At 44.2% G+C, this 23,601-nt stretch overlaps 1 protein-coding gene across 6 annotated transcripts in view; it reads left to right on the top strand.

Annotated features, from left to right (window-relative positions):
* The window catches only part of KCNK2 (potassium two pore domain channel subfamily K member 2), a 223,208-nt gene that overhangs the window by 65,405 nt on the left and 134,202 nt on the right, over positions 1–23,601 (top strand). For 2 of the 6 annotated variants that reach the window (XM_073900167.1, XM_025878011.2), the window contains exons 1-2: positions 10,757–10,886; positions 13,872–14,182. In XM_073900167.1, the coding sequence (XP_073756268.1) occupies positions 10,841–10,886; positions 13,872–14,182 (357 nt within the window). In that variant the 5' untranslated portion in view covers positions 10,757–10,840. Of the gene's footprint in view, positions 1–9,360; positions 9,640–10,522; positions 10,887–13,871; positions 14,183–23,601 lie in introns of those variants that run through there. The other 4 variants (XM_025878010.2, XM_073900170.1, XM_073900169.1 and 1 more) reach the window with 3 other exon arrangements.

Genomic DNA, 23,601 nt, shown 5'->3' with positions numbered 1-23,601 from the left:
ACTAACCTGCATCTTCTGGGCTCCAGCAGCAACTCCTGTTGCAGGGCTAGAGTCAGATCCCCATCTGAAGCATCTAGCAGTGCCACAGAAGTAAGCAGGTATTAGGCTGAAGCCTGGGAGAAAAATATAATTCAGGCGATTCCATCAGAAGCAACTACTACTATCCCCGAGAAGAAATGACAGCATTCAAGAATCATTCTTTCAAAGGAGGAAGATGAACTGGAAAATCCACAGGAAGTATTAGTTACTCCATCAGATTTGCAGTGCAATGCATGCTGGAGTGCAGAGTCTGGGGTAGGTAAGGGTTGCTTCTTCTGTAGCGTGGCACAGAACCTGGAGCTCCAGGACAGGGGAACTTATGCAATAGAAGAGAGTTCCCATATGTGATCTAGCAGGAAGGGTGAGTATTGGTGAGAGAGAGCAGGGGCTAGGAGTAGGGTGAGGTGAGTGAGGCCAACTCATTCAAATGTGGGATTGGATCCAGTCTTTATTTAAAATTTTGAAATTTTGATCATCATGGATTTTTTTATACTACTAATGATTTTTCAATTATTGTATTAAAATATTACTTATCTTGATTACTGTTTCTTTTTTTTAAAGATTTCATTTATTTATTTGAGAAAGAGAGCAGATCGAGAGAGGGCATGAGTAGGGGAGGAGGGACAGAGGGAGAGGGAGAAGCAGGCTCCCTGCTGAGCAGGGAGCCCAAAGCGGGGCTCAATCCCAAGACCCCCAGATCATGACCTGAGCTGAAGGCAGACGCTTACCTGACTAAGCTACCCAGGTGCCCCTAATTTTGCACTGTTAATTCTGGATATTGATCTAGTTTTGAAATTGAAAGATTTTGTCCAAAACAACATAGATACCTGACTTTTCTTGAAAAATTAGAAGATCTAATGTACTGGATCTACGTTCTTTCATGGCAGTAATCAACTAAAGCCGACTAGAGTCTCTCCTCCAGTTCACTTGCTATGTGTAGGTTACTGCCTGGTGTTGGAGGCATTGAGATTCTGGGCCCTGATTAATTGCAGGATTCTTTCAATAATACCTCTTAAAATGAGCTTTTGTTCATTTAATAAATATTGATTTTTGTGCCTACTATGTGTAAGTTATTGTGCTGAGGAACACGATGACAAGGTCCCTTCCCTCTTGGAACTTGTTTTAGTCTCACGGGCAATGTTATGGGTTGAATTGTAACTTCCCCAAAAGGTTTATTAAAGTCCTAACCCCAGTACCTCAGAATGTGACTTTATTGGGAAAGAGGGTCTTTCAAGAGGTAATCACGTTAAAATGAAGTCAGTAGGGTGGGCCCTAATCCAGTATGACAGGTGTCCTTTCAGAAGAGCGAAATTGGGACACAGAGATAGATACAGAGGGAAAGCAATGTGAAGACACACAAGAAGATGCCCATAGGACTGGAGTGATGCATATACATATAAGCCAAGCAACACCAAGGATTGCCAGCAAATACCAGAATGTAGAAGCAGCCAGGAAGGATTCTCCCCTAGATCTGTCAGAGAGAGCAGGGTCCTAACGATATCTTGATTTCTGACTTCTAGCCTCTGGAAGAGATCAAGATTTCTGATGTTTCTAGTCACCCAAGTTTTTGGTACTTGGTTACAGCAGCCCAAGGACACTAATATAGGCAGTAACAAAGTAATGACTTAAACAAGTGGCTTAATAACAATGGTGACCAGGATAATAGGGAGAGAGTACATGTGGAGATGGGCTGATCTTCTTAGGAGCTTATGGGGCCTTTTTTGAGGAAGGTGTGTTTCAGCTGAGGTCTGAAAGACAAGTAGAAATTATTTTCTAGTAGTGAGGGAAACAGGTACAGTCTGGGCTGGAAGGACTGATGTGTGTGAAGGCTTTAAGGAAAGGAAAGGGGGAGGGTATTCAAGAAACTGGAACCCCAGCTGTTGGCTAAACCAGGGAGAGGAAATTGCAGATCCTGGCGATGGGCCCTATATAGTAGGGTGCATTGACTCACTAACTATGTGACTTCGGGGAAGTTATTTTAGTTTCTCCAGGGGTAATAAGAGTAGCTACTTCCTACAGTTAGTATGAGGATTAAATGAGATAATAAGTGAAACAGTCTTAAAACAATGGCTGGTACATGTGCCCTGATAGATATTACTTATTGTTACCATCCCTGCTGTTCTTGTTACCATTATTATTGACAGGACCAAGGGTATTCGGGACCCTGAGATTCCCTTAGCATATGGGTCTCTATCCTGAAAGCAATGGGAAGCTAGTGTATGCTTTTAATCAGGGCTTCAACTTCACCAGATTTTATTTTGACGAGACCTACCTGGCTGCAGTGTGTAGAGAATGGATGGGAGATATGGAGATGAAGCCACTGGCAAAAGGTCCTGGGGTTAGGGGTGGTATGGCGGCAGTCTTGCCAGGATCACTTTGTGGATTTGGAGAGATCGACACAACCACCTTAACAATTTTTTTTTAATTCTTTCAAAAGTTACTTTCTACTTTGTTTTACAGCTTTCTTATAGAATAAACACATCCTGGGTGATGCATGGGTTATTAATCTCAATTCTGCCATAAACTTAGTAGACGGCCATGAGCAAGCCTTGTATGTGCTCATTTAATCACAGATACCAAAAGGTATAAAGGAAAGCTAAATTCTTAAAATCTCCATATGGTGAAATTAAGATCTTTGGTTATTGAACACATTAAAAAATATCTTTAGGAGATTCCAAATACTGACATTCTCTATTTGCTTTTTATTGCCTTTATGTCTTTGACTTCATTTTAGAACAAATTGATTTGTTCTTCACACACAAAAAGATGATTTGTTCTTCACTGCTGTCAGAATTTGTGATCTCAGGCGAAGGCAAAATGCTGGGCTGGCAAATGTTCACAGCAAATATAAGTTTTAAATAAAACACACTGGGTGTGCTGCAAATTCATTAGGTAATGAAAGCCATCAAGAAAAATTGAAAATGCTCTAGTTCTCTCTGGATTTATGGCTGATTTTAATAAAAAGTATCACATTTGATGTAGTTTGCCTAATATTGGCAGACTTAAACAAAATTATCTAAAAAATTCATTGTTGGTGGAAGATTTACCTGTGATGCCAGGGGTGGAGAGTGTTAAAGTCTAGATACCTATCAGCTAAATGTTCATTTCCAACTGATAGCTTGATACTCAGCTTTGCAAGGGGAAAGAAAATCTAGAGCAAAATTTCCTCTTCGTAAACTCAGTAAATTCTAATGTGTTCTGAATTTATTCTATGATAAGAGAGTACCATTTTATAAGGCTTTCTTCACTTAGCAATGCCCTTATTCAGTATCTTATTCCCAGTTGAGCAAAATTATATATCAGGATTAGCTTATATTTAATAATTAACACTGGTGAGGACACATGATTAAAGCACTGATGTTTATATACAAAAGATGAGTGTATCGACTTACATGAGTTTTCAAAACTAAAAAGAAATCACATAGAACTAAGAATTACCATTATAAAAGAGATTCTTGTTTACATGACAAAATCTTACCTTTCTTCCTATTTTTTGTGCACACGTGTTTATTTTAAAGTAAGCACATATACAGGGCGCCTGGGTGGCTCAGTCGTTAAGCGTCTGCCTTTGGCTCAGGTCGTGGTCCTGGGATCGAGCCCCGCATCAGGCTCCCTGCTCAGCGGGAAGCCTGCTTCTCCCTCTCCCACTCCCCCTGCTTGTGTTCCCTCCCTCGCTGTGTCTCTCTCTGTCAAATAAATAAATAAAATCTTAAAAAAAAAAAAAGTAAGCACATATACAAACCCACGAAAATATTGCTGAGTGTTTTATATTTTAGAGTGACTTATTTCCACAAAATGAACATCCTGATTTTGATGAATTTTGCAAAGTTTTAGGGGGAAAAATGACTTTTTTTTTCACTTTTCAGAGTGAGGCACTTTAATCTGAAATCCTCACAGCAACTCAATGATGTTTTGCTGAATAGACACGGACTTGGTTCCATGAATGTCATTCTTTCCTTATTTTAACTCCACGATTACAAAGATCTGGTATATCTTCTTTGCTCCCATATATCCCCAAACACTAGAACAATGCCCTCTGGCACACAGATGGTACTAAATAAATAAATAAATCACTGAATGAGTGAATAAGTGCATTTTTTGTACCATTTCTGGTACCATAAATGGCATAAAACATATAGGTGGTATTGCAGAAGGAAAGAACTTTTAAACTGCACACCTTTGAGAATGAGGATGAATGGTGATATGTGCCCATGCCTGCCATGATTTGTCAACTAAATCATGAGCTGTCATCTAGCCCAGGTTCTCACCACTGCAGAGACGGCCTCTGTGACTGTGAGCTACCAGAGCAGAGTGAACCCAAATCCTGCTTTTTGCCCAGGACGCTCAACGTGTGCTCCGAGGACTAGCAGCTTCAACATCACCTGCAGTTTGTTCTTCGTGCCAGTTCTCAGGCCCCACCCCAGATGTGATGCATCAAACACTTTGAGGGTGGACTCAGCAACCTGTGTCTTCCAAGCACTCCAGAGGATTCTTATGCATGCTCAGGTTCAAGATCCGCTGCTCTAAAAATCCTTTGCTATTCTTCCAATGACGTACAACTTACCTTCTAATTAACACATTCTAGTACTTCAGATGAATACATTTGACCTTTGAGGAATTGTCTTCTTAGTATAATTTGCATAGCTCAGGTCTGACAGACACTTTATAAGCTCACTTCGAATTTAACCCTTAGGAGTTATACTATTATCTGTTGCCACTTAGCAAGTCACCCCAAAACTTCGCAGCTAAAAATAGGAAACATTTAGGCTCTCCCAGGTTTTGCGGGTCAAGAATCTCAGAGGAACTTCCTTGAGTGGTTCTGGCTCAGGGTCTCGTAAGAGGCTGTACCCAGGTGCTGTCTAGGACTACAGTCATCTCATGGCTTGACTGGGGAAGGACCTCTTCCAAGCTCACTTACTTGGCTGTTGGAAGACCTCAGGAGATGCACTTCCAGGCTCACATGGGTCTCTCCTCAGGGCTGCCTTATCACATGGCAGCTGGCTTCCACCAGAGGGAGAGATCCCAAGAGAGAATAAGAGGGAGTGCACGGTTTTTTAATAACCTTATCTTGGAAGGAACATGTAATATATTCTGTTCATTAGCAGCCCACAGTCAAGAGGAGGGTAAAACAGGGGGGCACCACTACAAAGAGGCAGGAATCACTGGGGGTCAACTTAGAGACTTCCATATAGGTAAATTATTCCTCAGTTTCTCCAATTCCTTGCACTGCAATGTTTCAATTAGGACTCTTGATTTTTAGTGTCAGAAGTCTCAACACAAACTGGCTTATACAAAAAGAAAAAGTGTGTGCCTTATGGTGCAATTCGGGATAGAGGATCCATCAAACAATGTCACCTGGACCTGGTCATCTCGGTTTTGTTTCCTCTGTATTGGCTCCATTCTCTGGTACCTTCTCCTCTCTTATTGGATTAATAAGCTGCAAGGCTTATGGGTTCAAGGTCAGTGGGATAGTGTGAAAGTCTCTTCTCTCAGAAACCATGGCATAAAATTCGTCGGCTGAGTGGATCACAGGCTCATGCCTGAATCAGCAGAAAGGCTGAGGAATCATGACTGTATTGGCTGAGACCCAGGACACACACTGTACCCACAAGGAGGATGAGCCCCACAGGAAACACAGCAGCTACGAGAGGGGGAGGAAAGTGCCCTCAGGAGGGACTGCATCATGCAGACATTGCACTCAAGTAGTCTACATAGTTGTCTCCTCCGAGTTTGTAGTGAACTAGAACCTCTTGGAAAATGCCCACCCTCTCCCTCATCATCCGCTCCCCACACCAGTGGATCATAGAGCCCTCTTGATCTACTGCCACCTCTCATCTTCTCCCTTCCCCTTCCAGCCCATGAATCTCTCACCTGGCCTAAAGCAAAAACATCTGAATTTGTTTCCCACATGCTTACATTTTTATTCGCCCTCTGTCTGTTCTCCATGTAGTCACCAGAGTGTTTTTTCTTTCTTCTTCTTTTTTTTTTTTTTTTATGCCACCTGATGAGGTTAGTGCTCTGCCGAAAATTTGTCAAAGTCCCATTAATGAAAATCCAAGTGCCATATGACCTGGACTCTGCCTGCCTCTGTAACTTGATCACTGTCTACCACCAGTCCTCTCTCTCTGAGCTCCCCAAATTCTAATTGTCATGCTTCTGCCCGCCCCGGTCTCTCTACATCTCCTCCTTCTCCTGAGGAAGCTCTTCCCTTACACTGTGGCTCTCCCTCTCCACCCCTGCTCTCCACCCTCCCCAACTTCAGGGACCAACTATAATGTCACTTTTTTAGACAGGCCTCCCCTGACCCTCCAAAATTAGATACTCTCATAGTACCCTGTACCTTCTCTTTATTGCATTTACCAGAATTTTAATTTTAGGCTTGTTGAGCATCTTCCCTCTCTAGAGCAGAAGCTTAATGAAGGCAGCGACTTTGCTATGTCCACAGGGCTCCTGTTTGGCAGCTAGTAGGCATTCAATAAATATTTGATGGATTTGATTCATTCTTCCTTTTCTCAGATCTATGCAATGATGTGAACCAGAAGATTAAATAAATGGCAGGAGTTACCATAGAGTTGAAATTTGTTGGTGGTCGGCCTTGGCCTAGTTCATGGGGTTAAGTGAGTCACAGGAGAGAATAAAATTCTCTTGAAGACTTAACAATGATAAAGCCATTTATGTGATCTTACTTTATTTCTTAGGAGAATCTCTTCTGAGTTCAGTATATTCTCCCTATTTTGTAGATGAGGAAACTGATGGTCAGAGAGATAAAGGGACTCCCTCAAACTCACATGGTTCACAAATGGTAGAGTTAGGACACCCACGGAGGTCATTTGGACTCCAAAATTACAAGTCTGTTTGGAATTATGGGAAGGACAGTGGCATTTTTTTTTTTTGTAACTATGAGTAGGCCAAGGTCAAAAAGCAAAATAAACATAAAAGTGAAGTCCTGTAGATTTCATGCTTCTAGTTGGAGCCGAACAACAACTCTGAAAGCACCGGGAATGAAGAGAGTATAAAATTTGGGGGAACTCAATCTTTTTATCACATATTTCAGGTTTTCCTGTCCACCGAAGTAAAATGAAGGGGTGTTGAATTGTCCGGCAGCATGGAAGAAATCAAGTCTACCTAGTCTTTCTATTACACTTTTGATGGGATTTATATGTGTTAAGAAATGCAGGCATAAAATTAAATAGGATAAACCATCCCCTTTCCTTATTTCTCCAGCTTCAATGATACACGAACTAGCCCACTTCCTTTTTTCCCTCTTCCTTCAAACACAGCGAGTAATTATGTGTTTGGCACAAGAAGGTTCTTAAAGCGGTAGGAGTATTTAACTGAGGGGGCTGTAGGGGCCGCAGTGGAAAGCAGGGCTCAAGCCAGTGTGGAGACTGGTTTCTTGGTTCTTTCAAGTTATTTGTGAGGCTGAGGCTGGCTTGTTGGAGCGATTCCTACCGATGTTACAGTTTGGAAGTTTTCTTTTGATCTTATTTTAACGTCTCTATAAAGTAAATCTGGGCTCCCCTCCCCCACATATATATGCGCCTAATGAGAGAATAACGCAAGGGGGATGATGGAAAACAACTACTGCAGATACACCGATGGAGAAAAGGAGGGAAAAAGACAATTCAGCATTTGGGATTGGCGGTGAGTCCTCCATCCCATGAGTCTGGGAAAGGGGAACACTATGCAGGGCTTAACTCTGAGTTAATCCCCTACTGTAGTAAGCATGAGCCAGTTTGACAGAGGACCAGTGCCTGGCAAGGTGTGGTTAAATTTGCAAAAGACTGAGAAAGAACAAGAAAGACTCACCAAGTTGTTAAACGAAAGGAGGGAAGTTAACAAACAAGCAAAACTCAAAGTGTTTGGGACACTTAATGTGGAGAACAAAGCACCTGTGATAGGGTAGAAATGATTCTGAAGGTGGTGAGTTCATCTCATGTCCTACATACGCTGGATGCCCTGGTTCCAAATACCTGAAGAGAGGCAAGGAGAATGATGTCCACATCCACACTCTCATTCAGATGTTTAACACCTGTTTAGTACCAGGCACTGGTAATTGTGGATACTCTGGCGAACAGAGAGATATGGCTTATGCCCTCATGAGCTTACAGTGTAGTCAGAAGCAGCACAACACAATGTGACAAGTGCAAAAATAGAAGCCCGAGTTGCCTGGGAAGCAAACAGCAAGACACCTGACTAGCTAGGATTCGGGAGAAACTTCCAGACTGCTGTAAGATCTGAAGGACAATATCTGTGATGATTAGTTTTAGGTGGCTTGGCTACAGTACCTAGTTATTTGGTTAAACGCTTATCTAGGTGTTGCTGTGAAGGTATTTTGTACATGTGGTTGCAATCCATAATCAGTTGACTTGAAGGAAAGATTACCTTTGATGATGTGGGTAGGCCTCATATAATCAGGAAAGTCTTATGAGCAAAAACTGAGGTTTCCAGAAAAGAAGAAATTCGAGACAGAAGCATCAACTCTTGCCTGAGTTTCCAGCCTGCTAGAACTGCCCTAGGAATTTCAGATGGACTTGCCAGCCCCCATGACAGCGTCAGCCAATTCCTTAAAATAAATCTTTTGCACACACTACATACATGCCCTATCGGTTCTCTTTCTCTAGAGAACCTACTAATACAATGTCTTAGACATGTAAAGCTGGGGGGGAAGGTGTGTGAGGGAGGATGAATGTACCCAGAAAGGCCTGGAATGAAAAAGAGAAGCCAGATCAGGAAGCAAATTATATGTCACCTAGAGAGTTTGAAAAGGTTTTTAGTGAGAGGATCAGATTCACATTTCAGAAAGGACATCCGATTATATTGAGAGCAGAAGTGGAGAAAAACATGTTTCTGTTCCAGCAGGAAGGAATTCCTAATAAGGAAGACATTTTTAATAGGAGAAAGAGGTGCTGAGTCTTTTCTGGAATTTAAAAAATGATTTGGCATTTTTAAGCATTGATGGCCACAATTCTGCAAAAGGCTTTTAACGTCCTTTTTGCCATCAAGAGTGTTTCTGCTCTGCCTGACCTCCTTAAGATCTATAGCTTTCACTAGTTTCTCACATCTACAGTTTTCATCAGGAAGTTCTCCTTGGAGCTGGCAAAATACTTCAAGTTGGCCCAGCAGCCTTTCTGGAAGATAAACTCTCTAACACAGCGGTGGAGGTGGGAGGGTGGAGGTCAGCGGGGTATTCCCGCAGCGAAAGCGAGAAGGAAGGGAGAGTTTACACTCGGGCTGAAGTTCCGCTACATCACGTGTGTGGCGAGGGGACTAACCTATTTCAGCTGCAGCCTGGACTCGGCGCGCTCTCTTCCCCTCCTCTGCGGGTTCGGTGCCCGCACCCCTGCAGCCAAGCGTTCAGCTGCCCCCGCGCGGCAGTCTCCGAGTCTGGGCGGGGTCTGGCATCCGCCAAGCTGGGATCTTGAAACCGAGGTGTGCCGGAGCGCAGGGTTCAGACTGATGTCCCAGGTCTCCCACTCCGCTGCTCGGGCGAGAACATCCGCAACCCCTGACCCAGCAAAGAGGTCTTGCCCTGAGAGCCTTCCGATTTTTCTTCCATTCCCTCTGCAACCCTAGATGTCTTCTGCACCCTAGCTCCCGGTGCGTTCCCCATCCTTTCTGATTTGGAACCTTCTGTTGATCAGAGCTCGTTGCCCAGGTCAAGCACCCCAGGAGGTGGGATGTGGTGGGGGTTGCTGGTGACTCGACAACACTTCCCCAGGCGTAGACTGCAAGAGGCCAGCAGCCCCCTTACCGACCCCACTCCGGGGGTCTCAGGGCGCCAATGGGGTTAGTTCTCTGTACAACCCTGGGTGGGTGGAGGGTGGGCAAGGGGAGCGGAAGATGCCCACGTGCAGGGGTCCTGGGACCCGCGCCCTAGAGCATAGTCCCGCACCCCGCCCTGGAAGGAGATAGGTTGGAGCTCTGTCTGTGCACCAGATAGTGAGAGTGGGCATGTGGGGAAGGGGCAGTGCTAGTGGAAGGGGCTGAGGGAGAAGAGGCAGCAGGTGAGCCCCAGGGCAGTGCCCCCAGGCGAGGGGGCAGGGGCGACGCCGGCGCGGGTTGGGCTAGGAGGGGGTGCGGAGAGGCGAGCCCAGGCGGGGAGACGGAGGGTGGGAGGGCGGAGGAGGCGAGGGGGAGGGAGTTCCGAAAGGAGGGAAAGGAGCAGGCGAGGGACGAGAGCAAGCGAGCCTGGCAGGGAGAGCGGCGGAGGGCGGCCGAGCTGTGGGCAGCAGGGCGCCCCGCTCGCCGAGCCCGTGCCACACCCCCCGCCCCCCGGGGCCGGAGGGCTTTGCCGGGGGAGACACACAAAGACATGAGACCCGGGGGACAGCGAGGCTCGCGCACAAAGGCGCCGGGGCGCACGGCCGCTCGGGCTGCACCGACCGCCCCCGCGCCGCGCCGCGCCGGGGACCCGCCAGCGCGGAACCCGGGGCGGAGCGCGCGGCGGCGGCGGCGGCTGCTGGCTGGCGCGGGACCCGGGTCGCCCGCGCTCTCCGGGTGACCCGGGCCCGGCCGCAGGCGCGTGCGGGGGTGGCGGCGCCCGCGCCCAACTTGGCCTCGGCCTCGCCCTCTGCCCAGCCCGCCGGTGTCCCCTCCTTCCCGCGATTTCGTTTCTCACGCTCCCCCACCCCCTCCCGCGTCCAGCCCCGCTCTCCCCACCTTGTAAAACAAAGCCGGGGAAAATGCCTGCCCGTGCAGCTCGGAGCGCGCAGCCCGACTCTGAATAAGAAGTGAGTACAATGGCGTGTTTGTAAAAGCAAGTCCGTCTTTTTCAAACATTTTGAATGCTGCATGCCTCATGCTTCCCAGCGCCTCGCGGGAGAGACCCGGCTATAGAGCAGGAGGTGAGACCCCCGGGTGATTCCCCCCCCCCCCCCGGAAACCTCCCGCCCCGCTCTTTCCCGCCCCTGCCTGGACTGGGAGGGCTGCAAATGCCCCGCTGGCAGCAAGCGGACGTCCTCCACCTTCGTTTCCCGTCCAAGGTGTTGGGTCATAATCTGGGTTTGGAGGCAGACCGATGCCTGGCTCCTCTCTGCTGGTTGCTGCTCCCGCCTCTCCCGCTGGTGCCTGGGGCTTTTGCATCTGCCTCGGGTGTGGGTTTGGGACACCTTGGGGGAGTTTCCGAAGGAGGAGGAGGGTCAGCCCTTGGGAGCAGCCGACAGGCAGGACGCGTGGTGACCCTGGTCACACTTGTTGCCCATTGCGTGGTGGGACAGGCAGTGGTGCTGAAAAACTCATTTCTCTGGCTGTGGAGTCAGCTGTGGCCCGGAGCGTGGAAGGCATACCTGCGGGAGGCTGGGAGACTGGGATTAAGAGGAGACTGTGATGTGCTGGAGGTAGAGGACGGAGGTAGTGATGGTGAGGACAGTGTGTGCAAGGGACGACTCTTTGATTCCTTGTTCTGAGGAGCGTCTCTGCCTGATCATACATCAAACGACGTGAAGATGGAAACACAGAGAGAAAAGGCTGTTTTTTATTTTGATATTTTACCAATTGCTGTCCATTCTGTCTGCCAAATGTGCATACACACACACACACACACACACACACACATATACATTTCTGCTAATTAAAAAAATAAGGGAATAGCTTAAAAGAATTAAACTTCATCAGGAAATGTATTAGCTTAAGACACATACACACAGTCTTTTAAAAACGTATCTGTCCCTTTTCCCCCAAAACCTATAATTATAAGGTGTTAGTGTGGCATTGGGATTTAGGATTGGGATTTGGATGCATCAAGGTGAACAGTCTTGGTGTTTTCCACTTCTACAGACTAGAAACCCCTCATGTGAAAAACCAGAAATATGAGAGCACAGAGAATTGGAAAGGAAAGGCTTGGAAAGCTTCCTTCAGAGAGATAATGTGGATTTCCTGTTATTTTTATTCCAAAAATGGATTAATTTTAGATTATGACCTTTATTTTTCACCCAAGACACACTAAGAAGCGTGGCGGTGGGGTGGCGTAGCTAACCAGCAGATGACAGTGATATCAGCTGTTATCAGCATGTCTATTAAAAAAAGTTTTTCTAATTAAAACAGTAAAACACCCCGTGCTAATTCTGAGCAAAGTTGCTGTTATAACTATGACATGACAAAGGTGTCTATTGGTTTGTGGCTTTATTCTGAACAGGTGACTGTATCAGGAGGGAAACGGGTACATACCTGTATCCAGCAGGTTCAACCACTGGAGATTGCTGAAAGGAGCGATTCAGTCTCTATGTGGAATCTCTACCAGGAGCCCTGGGTACAGTTACTTCCTTGGCGCTCTGACTTCATCTCTTCAAAGTCAGAGCCATTCAGGGTTTTTGCTGGTTAGAGGAGCCCTCTGTTATCGGCTACCATTGTACAACACTACTTAGGTCTAGGGCTTCAAATAGCTTTGTTTGCAAAGCTTCTTTGTGATGGGCAACTGATGATTTGTTTTCTGAACTCAAACGGCGGTAGTCCTACATTGAACTCACAGTGGTAGTCAGGAGGGCAGGGTTTCTAACCCTGTGAAAACTGACACTTTCCGTTCTCTTTTTATCCTCAAGTAATTTCAGTTCCTGTAGGGTATTTGGGTGCAATTCCATAGGGATTTCTCACTTACCTAAAAGTATCTTTTAGGTTAGGTTATTACTATATCAAACCTGTATTATATATACCAGAGTAATTTTACTTATATCTGTAACAATTGTGAACTCTAAATTCATTGTTCTGGTTGAGTTGGTGGGTTTTTTTTTAAAGTCCCCCTGGTTTTGTTTTGTTTTGTTTTGGTTTGGTTTTTTTCTGGCTATTCTGTTAACCTTTTTGTTTCAGTGTTGCCTTTCCAATCATTCTGTAGTAGATGGCTTATTTTCCCCTTAGCACGTAGAAGTCTAGTATCTTCGCATTTTCTAAAAAGAAATCCATTAATGATATTTTTGAACAGTTGAGATAAATAATAAATGGATTTACAGTCACCTCAGAGTGTATGGGAATTTGTAAGAGAACACATAAATCCACTCTAATGGAGCAATTAGCTTTGTACAGAACATGGAGGGTCTGAGGTGGAAGATGAGGTTTTACGTTTTTTTCTTGGTAGTGTTCACTGTTGAAATGGAAGGAACTTGTCATGTCTTGGCTGCACCTAGGATGGTGCCAGAAAAGGTAGCAATACTTTTGTTTTCTCAAGATGTCAGAGATTGTATAACAAGATCGAGAGAATGTTTAATCATGAACCACTTTAGAGGCTAGGCAAAGAGAAATGATTGGGCAATTGAGTGGTTTACTTACCATCATGTTTTACCAGAAAATGACTAATGTTTTACTTTGAGCAACAATGTTTGGATCCCAAATTCGCTTATAATGCCATCCCTTTATTACAATGAAATTTTCCATAAAAATAAAGACTATTCCTTATGTTGGTTGCTTGTGGTATAGAGGGTTAAGTTCTTGAGAACAGGAATCATCCATGAACCTTCATGAGTATTCATGAGTTAGTACTATCAACTCTTAGGAGTTCAGTCTTTGTTGAGTAGCACGGCGAACAGATGTAAAATTAAAAATTAATTAACAAGACCTCAGGCATTCTTTTATGATTTTTTTTTAAGTTTCTTGGTCCACCTCCTGTTCTCTTCCTTCCATCCGGAACCCCAATAGCAGCAGAGAGCTGAGACCCAGCCCCTTTTCCTTGAACCTATGTATGAAGTCCTGGAAGCGATGTAGTGGGAGCACTCTAGTTGGTTCCAGACCGTCCACCAGGAGAGCAGTGGAGTTCAGTCTGCCTTTGCTCAGCCCCTAAAGAAACCCAGCCGTTACCCCCTCTACTCTTCTCCAACCTAACGTTCATTCTCTGTTGTTGTCAGTGGCGGCACCTGACTTGCTGGATCCTAAATCTGCCGCTCAGAACTCCAAACCGAGGCTCTCGTTTTCCACGAAACCCACAGTGCTTGCTTCCCGGGTGGAGAGTGACACGACCATTAATGTTATGAAATGGAAGACGGTCTCCACGATTTTCCTGGTGGTGGTCCTCTATCTGATCATCGGAGCCACCGTGTTCAAAGCCTTGGAGCAGCCTCATGAGATTTCCCAGAGGACCACCATTGTGATCCAGAAGCAAACATTCATTTCCCAACACTCCTGTGTCAATTCGACTGAGCTGGACGAACTCATCCAGGTAATAATGGCACAGAGGAGTTGTTACCCTGCTTCCTCTCTGGGGAAAGAAAGTAACAGCAGGAGGAGGCTACCTGTAGCACAGTGGCGGGCCTAATGGGGCCCAATTCCACTTTCTCTTTAGCATCGACTTGTCTCCTTTCTGTACTTCTTCCCTCTTTTCTTACGTTTTCTCTCTTTTCTTCTCCCTTCTCCTTCATTCCTCCCTCCTTCTGTTCCTTCTTACCCCCTTCTGCTCCTTCTGTCCCATTGTCTCCCTCATTTGTCTTTCTTGCCCTCTCTTAGAACTGCCAGTGGACCCCCATGGAGATGGGGTTGCCTTGCCGGAGGCTTTTGTGGTCAGATTCTCATTGCCGACTGAGAAACATTGCCGTGGCAAGTGAGAGGAAGATCTAAGGCAGACAAGTGCTTTAATCATGCCAGGGGCCATCATAAGATAGAAGAGATGAGTTTATGGTGTGACCCTCTTGAGATGGGTACCCCTCCTGGTTAACAAGTTGTAGCTCACCTCTTTAACCTAGTCAGAGTATAACTCTGATAACTGCCTTTTAGGTTCCTAGAGAAATGATGCATCCTTGCTTCTCTAAACCCTAACTAAAAGCAATTTACTATGACACAGAAAAATGCAGTTTTTGAATTTTAAAAAATAATTTCGTTTTCAGGCACTCTATCATGGCGGAATGGTGTTCTTAAGGAAAGTACTTTGTTATAAAAGTTAATCACAAAATGATTTAAACGTTTCAAGTTAGGCTCCTTGGAGATGGCTCTATTTTTACTGTAGATTTCTTTTACATAAAACAATTCAGTGGTCAAATCAAGAGTCTGGTCAGAAGGAAGCCCTAGAATGTTCTTTCCAGGAGAGATCTATCTGACTGGTTGTGGGAAATATTTTAATTGTATAGATACTCCTTTTCCTGTAGAACCTACTTTTCTTAACTGGTGTAAGTTGGATTGGACTGAAAATGATCTGAGTCATCTGAACATGTTCTTCCTCATCTTATATTTGGTTTGACATCATTTGAATGAGTTGGAATAGTAGATTGAGGGAGGAAATTCTTACTGGTTTTAATCCAGTCTCCTATTCAAAGACCTTTTCTCTCTCATTTCCCTTTTGCCATGGATACCCCACAGGCTACCTCTGCCCTTCATGCCTCTTTCTATTTGTAGACTACACATACAAGTTCTCATTCAAGTTTTACTGAAAGCTGTCAAACATAGTATTCGCTCACCCTTATTTAGCTCTTACTATATTCAGATACTTCTGCCTCTCAACTATTTGACTTACATTTTGAAAATACTCCTCAGATACTTATATCCTGAATTCTCTATTATTTTTAGATGATGGCAATATTTTCAGTATTGACAGTGAACATGCCAACAGATGTCGTTGTCCCAGCTCCCGCATTGCCTGTTTCTACACAAGATCACTTTCACTTCACTCTTGTCTCTGTGCCACAGAGTTCTAAGAGGTACTAAAAAATCTTAAAGAATTCCCATTTCCCTAGGGTTTTAAAAGAAGAGCTCTAGGTTGTCCTGGAGGTAGCATCAGATAGGATGTGTTTTAAACTCCAGTTGAGCACTTTTCTAGAGGTGTCATCCTGAACAAGTACCTTGGCTCTCTAAGCCTTCAGTGATCTCTCTGGAATGTCGAAAGAATATCTACCAAACGGGGTTGCTGTGAAGAGTAAAGAGGTAATCCCTATAAAGCATTTAGGATGTCACAAAGGGTTAGGTTTGCTTGCTGTTGTTTGTATTTGCGCCCTTCCCCCCCACGCCCGCCCCATCCCTTTATTGGGCTGAAGTATCTGATTCAGGCAGTTCCATTCTTCGCATCTGAAGCAGTGTGGTGGGTTCGGGGCAGGGGGGAAAATGCCTGGAATTTCAGGACAATGCTGGAGGAAACCCGGTGTGAATTTGGAAAAGGGTCTCACTGTTCTGTACTACCTTGATTTATTCATAACTGTGAAAATAACTTGAAGGTCATGGCAGGTAGAGATAATCTGGAGGTGGAGACTGATCATTTTTGCTCTGTTGTTTTTGGAATGGATACAGACAGAGCTCAACAATGACCTAATCTTTTTCTTTCCACCCCACAGAGGAATCTCTTTTAGCTTTATTAATATTCACTGCTGATGAGAATCTTTGCTTTTTAAAAATCTCAAGTATTTTTTGTGTTTATTCAGAAGTCTGTTATTGTCATATCACTCATCTTTAGAACCCCATGGCTTTAATAAATTATTTTATTCTCTTTGAATAAAGTTTCTTCTGATAAAAGAAATGTTTATAATGGCATGGCTTCAAGGATCAAGATCAGTATTTAAATAGGGAGGAAGGCAAATGAGCCAGTAAACTTATATTAGAATTACGTATCATTCATATGATTCTCGTAAATTTCCACGTGTTCTTCCCACATTTATTTGCCCATTTAATCATCCCTTAAAACTTCATGAGTAGGTATATTAGGCAGTAATATCACAGCATTAAGGATTAGGGAGCTAACTAACACCCAGCAGTCCCAGTGACTTGTGCCAGACAGCATTATGAGGATGAGAGTTCAGGTGTTCAGAACCTTGATCTGCTATTATTCCCAGGAGTCTTGGCTGGGTTTAGCATTTTTCAGTGCTAAGAGGGGAGTTAGAAGTTCAGTCCTAGTGTTGGTGGAGAAGGACTTCTGGATTCCTTTTATGACGAGCAGGGAAGGAGGAAGAAATGTGTAGTCAGACTGTAAGGTCAGGTACAGTTAATCTAATTTGGCCTCAGGCCCCAGGTTATTAAATACACTTCTGGATGGGTTATGGTCACCTCATAACAAGCTGTGCTTGCATCACAGGGTAGGGTAGGTGAGGGAGGGGATAGAAGAGAACAGAGCTTTGAGGCTCCTGGGAGCAGTTGCTTCTTGTGCTACCTGGTCCTAGCTGTGCTTTCCCTCTGAGTGCTGTCTTGACATCGGCCATCCAAGGCAAGATAGAGGATTGAGGAGGGGGCAGAGCTATCAAGACAAAGGAATCTGAAGGGCTAAAGTATTTTGAACACTTTGATTTTCAACATCCATTACATTTAAGTTAGTGTGATGTCAGTACAGAAAAACATGGTAACACTGAGGTTTCAAGAGTCATGAATACCATTAACCATAGCCAACATTTAATGAGCACTGACTATGTACAAGGCACTGTTCTAAGCGTTTACGTGTATTGTCTCATTTAATTCTCAAGTAACCATAGGAGGTAAATGCCTTATTAACTGCATTTAAGTTAGGTGCAAACTGAGGCAGAAGGAGCTTAATTTTCCAAGAGAACGAAGTGCTAGAGTGCAAGTTTAAATAACTTAGGTTATTTAAACCTAAGTGGACAGACTCCAAAGCTTATGCTCTTAGCTCCTGTATTACTGCCTCTAAAAAAAATTAATAAACATGAAGTTTGCTGTAAAGCTTCCTGTTATTCCATGTATTAGAGTGGAATAAATATCAAATTACAGTCCTCTGTACGTAGTGATGTATATTATATGACCTATCTCTTCCTCCCTGTAAGAATGGGGAGTATATAACCTGAGGGTTTTTTTAATGGTGTTTTTTTGTTTCTTTGTTTGTTTTGTTTTGTTTTTTGAGAGAGAGAGAGAGTATGTGTGCACAGGCAAGGGTTGGGGGGAGGGATGGGAGTGGGAGAGGGAGAGAGAACCCCAGGCAGGCTCCGCACTCAGCGCAGAGCCCAGTGCTGGGCTCAATCTCATAACCCTGAGATTATGACCGGAGCTGAATTCAAGAGTCTGATGCTTAACTGACGGAGCCACCCAGGTGCCCCTATAACCTGGGTTTTAATATTCTTTCTGGAGAACACTTCCTGGTTTTCTCCTCTTTGAATGTGGTAAACCAGTAGAGAGGCATGATTACGTTGGATATGGCTGGTTGTCAATCTAGTCACTTCCATATTTGCTGAATCAGTTCTGCGATTAAAAAGCTAGAGCAAAATCTATGATCTGTACATTGATAATAATTATTTTCTCATTTGAGCCCCACAACCCCTGTGAGGTAGGTAGGGAAGGTATTCTGTCTGTTTTGGGGTGAAAAAAACAGACACATTTGCATGAGGTCATGTGGTCTTGGGTCTGGATTTTTAGACCCCTCCTCCTGAGGGGATTATATTCTCTTTGTGCTGTTCCTTCTTCTCAGTTTGGTTTTTACTTCTTCGTTCAGTGGCATTTGTTGAGCACGTCCAATGTGTTGACCATCATAGTGGGTATTGGGGCAAGTAAAACGATCAGAAAAACATCTTCAGGTACTCCCCTCCTTCAAAGTCAAGTGGAGGAGACCATCGTAAACACAGCCACAGAGGCACCTGGGTGGCTCAGTCGGTTAAGCTTCTGCCTTCAGCTCAGATCATGATCTCAGGGTCCTGGAATCGAGCCCTTCATCGGGCTCCCTGCACCCCTACCCCCTGTTCATGCTTTCTCTCTCTCTTTCTCAAATAAATAAAATCTTTAAAAAAAAACACACACACAGCTACTTGAAGTTCTTAGAGATTGGAGCTAGACTACTGAGGAAGAAATGAACCACTCAACGAGAGATAGGAAGACACAGAGAGGAGGTAAAAGGGAAACTGGATGTTAAGTGTGGAATCAGAGTATTTGGTGGTGGGAGAGGCAAGGGGATCAGCAGATTTTCTAGGCAGAAGGAGCATGATGTGCTCCAGTAACTGAATTATCTAGATTGAGGAGCGGGGGCATCAGCAAGTTTAACAAAGGAGAACAGGGCCTCCTGTACCCATACCAGGGATGTGGGCTTTCTCCTGAGCCTGTTCTTCACCTGGGGTAGATATACCATTGGGGCATTTGGTTGTTTTCCAGGGGATACCTGGAGCTGCATGCCTTCCTAGAATGCCAGTGAACTTTCAGAACAAAAGCGAAAACATTGTTTCATATTAATTATATAATCATTCATTCATCCAAAAATATGTATTGAATTCCTGCTATGTGCATTGTCCCAGGCACAGAAATATGGTGGAGAATAAAACAGACAAAAGTTCTTGCCCTTGGGGAGGTTCCTTCCATCCTGCCGAGGGAAGACAGTATGTTAGATAGTGATAAGTCTCAGGAAAAAAAATAAAGCAGTAAAAAAGGGTAGGAAATGTTGGGTGGTATTGGTGATTAATTTTACATAAGGTCACTGGGGAAGCATCACCGATAAGGCAACTTTTTTTTTAATTTTATTTTACTATGTTATGTTAGTCTCCATACAATACATCATTAGTTTTTGATGTAGTGTTCCATGATTCATTGTTTTTGTATAACACCCAGTGCTCCATGCAGAACGTGCCCTCCTTAATACCCATCACCGGGCTAACCCATCCCCCCACCCCCCTCCCCTCTAGAACCCTCAGTTTGTTTCTCAGAGTCCACAGTCTCTCATGGTTCGTCTCCCCCTCCGAGTCCCCGCCCCATTTTTCCCTTCCTTCTCCTAATGTCCTCCCTGCTATTCCTTATGGTCCACAAATAAGTGAAACCATATGATCATTGACTTTCTCTGCTTGACTTATTTCACTTAGCATAATCTCCTCCAGTCCCATCCATGTTGATGTAAAAGCTGGGTATTCATCCTTTCTGATGGCTGAGTAATAGTCCATTGTATATGTGGACCACATCTTCTTTATCCATTCGTCTGTTGAAGGGCATCTGGGCTCTTCCCACAGTTTGGCTATTGCGGACATTGCTGCTGTGAACATTGGGGTGCATGTGGCCCTTCTTTTCACTACATCTGTGTCTTTGGGGTAAATACCCAGGAGTGCAATTGCTGGGTCATAGGGTAGCTCTATATTTAATTTTTTGAGGCACCTCCTCACTGTTTTCCAAAGTGGCTGTACCAACTTGCATTCCCACCAACAGTGTAAGAGGGTTCCCCTTTCTCCACAACCTCTCCAACATTTGTTGTTTCTTGCCCTGTCAGTTTTTGCCATTCTAACTGGTGTAAGGTGGTATCTCAATGTGGTTTTGATTTGAATTTCCCTGATGGCTAATGATGATGAACAAAAAACAAATAAGTCAAAAAATGGGCAGAAGACATGAACAGACACTTCTCTGAAGATGACATACAAATGGCTAACAGACACATGACAAGGCGACTTTTGAGTAGAGGGAGTGAGGAAAGTAGCCGGGTGGCTGTCTGGGGAACAACACTCAGGCAGAGAGAGATCCACAGTAGAGAGGCTCTCCCTGAAGAGAGAGTGCCCCTGGCAGGGACGGGAACAGCAAGGATGCTAGGAGGGAGTGGTACAAGATGACATCAGGCAGGTAACAAGGGCCAAGTCCCGTAGGGCCTTGTAAGTTATAATATGGAGTTGGCTTTCTGGTGCAAATGAGTGCCCTGCGCTGGCTTGTTTCCCCAGGATCACTCTGGCTGCTGAGTTGAGGAGGGACTGCTGCTGGCCACAGACAGAAACAGGGGGAACTGTTATTTGGCTGTTATGACAATCCTGGTGATATGATAGATGAGGGGGGCTTGAACCAAGGTGGTGGCAGGGGGAGCTGTGAGACATGGTCAGATTCTGGGTATATTTTAGAAGGAGAGCCAATGGGATTTACCAGTGGACAAGATTGCAGGGCAAGGGTGAGGAGTCAAAGAAAAATACCAGAAGTTTTGTCCTGAGCAACTAGAAGAATACAGTTCCCACTTTCCTGACATGAGGAAGAGGAGAGGAGGCACTGGTGAGGGGAGGATGTCAGGCTCTTAGTGTTGGGCATTGCATTAAGAGTGGCAGTTAGACAGGGTTCAGTTATTGAGCGAGATTCACAGGATCCAAAAATTAGAGGAGCTCCAGATCTCCATTGCAGGAAAATGATAAACAGCACCCAATAAAGATGTGCACCAAAGGCAAAGTTTGCATCAGAGCCAAGGCCTCCCTCTGCCAGGCCTTGCCAGGACATACTTCTCTCTTTGATCAGAGCCACCCACGTGTGCATGGGATACCTCGGAACCAGGGAGCCCGAGATGACCTCTTGGTTGGGATCTTTGCTACCCTGCTGGTCACAAAGGCATGTTCCTGCCAAGTAGCCAGCCTCAGTGGCAGAGCTTTCTGAGAGTCTCACCAAGACCAGGTGCAAATCCCCCATCATGCTGTTATCGATAAACAATGTGACAAGCTGGTCCTAACCTTGCAGACACTCTACCAGCCATGGTTATAAAACAACACTCTGGGTCAACATGTCTCACGATTTTACCAGGGGGACAGTTCCGTGCAGGGACTTCAGGAAAACAGCCTCGGCAAATTCCAGCCAGCGCAGCCATGTTAAATTGGAGATGCCAATAACCTATCCAGAAAACTTCTAAAAGGGCTTTCTTTTCTTATCAGTGCCTTTACTCTTCTTGTCCTTTGGATTAATCTCTGGAAAAAGCACTGCAGCTAATAGAATGTGTAAACTTCTTGGATGTGTGACAACATAGGAGGTTGGATTATTTTAGCAGATTATTTAGGAGCCATTTAAAAGACCGGCTCTAATGGTGGTGATTATTCAGGAATGCTGTCTTGAGAATTACAAGAGGGGCTTCTGTATCAAGGGAGCTACAGAAGTCTTAAGAAAGCTTTGTCCATTTCTAGTTTCCCAAGGCCTCTCCCACGTGCTACTGTCGTAGCGAACAAACATGTTTGCCTCCCCTTCCTGTCCACATGTTCATGCTATCTTGACTTGCAGAATGTTGTATATAAGTACATCAAATAACAATTGAAATATTTTCATACACTGTTTCCTAACTACACTTAGGTTTTTATAATAAAACATTTAAGTAGCTTGTCAGGAGATGATTTTATCTCAAAAGGCTATATGAAGATTAACTAGTTAATATTGGTAAAAAGAAAGAAAGAAAGAAAAGTGCTATGTGAGTATTGTATATTAATAAAATATTACTCAAACTGATGTGATTAAAAAGCAATATTACTTAAAAACATTGGAGGGGGAGACAAACCATGAGAGACTGTGGACTCTGAAAAACAAACTGAGGGTTCTAGAGGGGAGGGGGCTGGGAAGATGGGTTAGCCTGGTGATGGGTATTAAAGAGGGCACTTATCGAGTGGAGCACTGGGTGTTATACACAAACAATGAATCATGGAACACTACATCAAAAAAATAAATTAATTAAAAAAAACAATGACTAGAACATTATTTGAGGGCTGGAATGGTTATTTGAGAATGAGAGAAAGTACTATCCATATGCATTGGAAGACACTGAAGAGTATTTTTTGACTGAGGATTTATTTAGTCTAAGCTAAAAACAGGACGCAAATGTAAAGCTCAAATACTATTAGAGAGAAATTTGACCAGTATAGATCTGTTAATAGCTATTAGGATGATGGCTTTGAAATTCTTAGAACATGTTTGTATTTAATCATAGATTTGTACTTTACACTTTAAGATATATTGTTTAATTCCCACATCTCTTAGATATATATTTTTATAGTTCACACTTGTAAAATGTTCAGCAAGAGACAAAATGGCACCTTGATCAGATTCTTTCTTTTGACTCCATCTCCAGTGCCTTCCTCATAGACAGGAATGTGTGCAACACAATGTCTAATGGTAATAGCTAGCCAATAAATTTTTAGTCCAAGTCTGCATCTTTCTAGAAGTACTGCCATATACATTCTCTCTCGTTTGGTCGGGAAACACATTAGGCTTCATCCTCTCCCTTTTGCAGGTAAATAAACTGAGGGACAGAATGTTTAACCCAAGTCCCTCTTAGCCTTTTTAGCTTGAGATGCTCCAAGTGGTACAGCAAGCATTAAGATAGCAGAGCTGCTGTTCAGGTGACTCTAGAGCTTGTTTCCCCTGTACCAAAAGACTTCTCTAGAAACTACATCATTTTGTTGTGTTTTCTCAACCTGGGCTCCTCTCGTATTCCTACCAAGCAAATCAGATTTCCAACCCCTGCGCCTAGGATGCACTCTCTGCATTTTGAGTTGCTCGTGCATCTTTTTGCTCGGGGCTCCTACTAGCAAAGGTCAGCAGTGGAAGGCCCAGCAGGTCTGTGGTTGTGAGTGCAAAGTATGTAGTCATGGAAAACTAGAGCCCAATAAGGAGGCCCCAAATGAGCAACTAAAATATTATGCTTAAACTTGTATGGCGGGGCGCTAGTCATGCTGAGGCATGAACAGGTGATGTAAATCAGGGAAGGCGATTTCAAGCTGGAGAATTCTTACCTGGAAGGAAGAGATGGATCAAGGTGGAAAGAGGAGGAGCAAAGGGAAATAGTCGCAGGGACACAACAAGTTAACATTCTTCTTGTAGGATTACAAGAGTTTTTACCCCCTTCTTGCTTTCTGACATTCACAAAGTAACAAAAGTGTCCTGTACAAAATCCAAGTAATATAAGAAGGTACAAAGAAAAAAGCAAGTATCTGAAATCCCTCTACCTAGAGTTGGCCAAGACCTCTCGTGTGT

Source organism: Callorhinus ursinus, unplaced genomic scaffold (assembly GCF_003265705.2).
Source record: "Callorhinus ursinus isolate GAN/ISIS: 27379988/994484 unplaced genomic scaffold, GSC_fseal_2.0 scaffold13, whole genome shotgun sequence".
Taxonomy (NCBI): Eukaryota; Metazoa; Chordata; class Mammalia; order Carnivora; family Otariidae; genus Callorhinus; species Callorhinus ursinus.
This window is presented reverse-complemented; position numbering and strand designations above follow the sequence as displayed.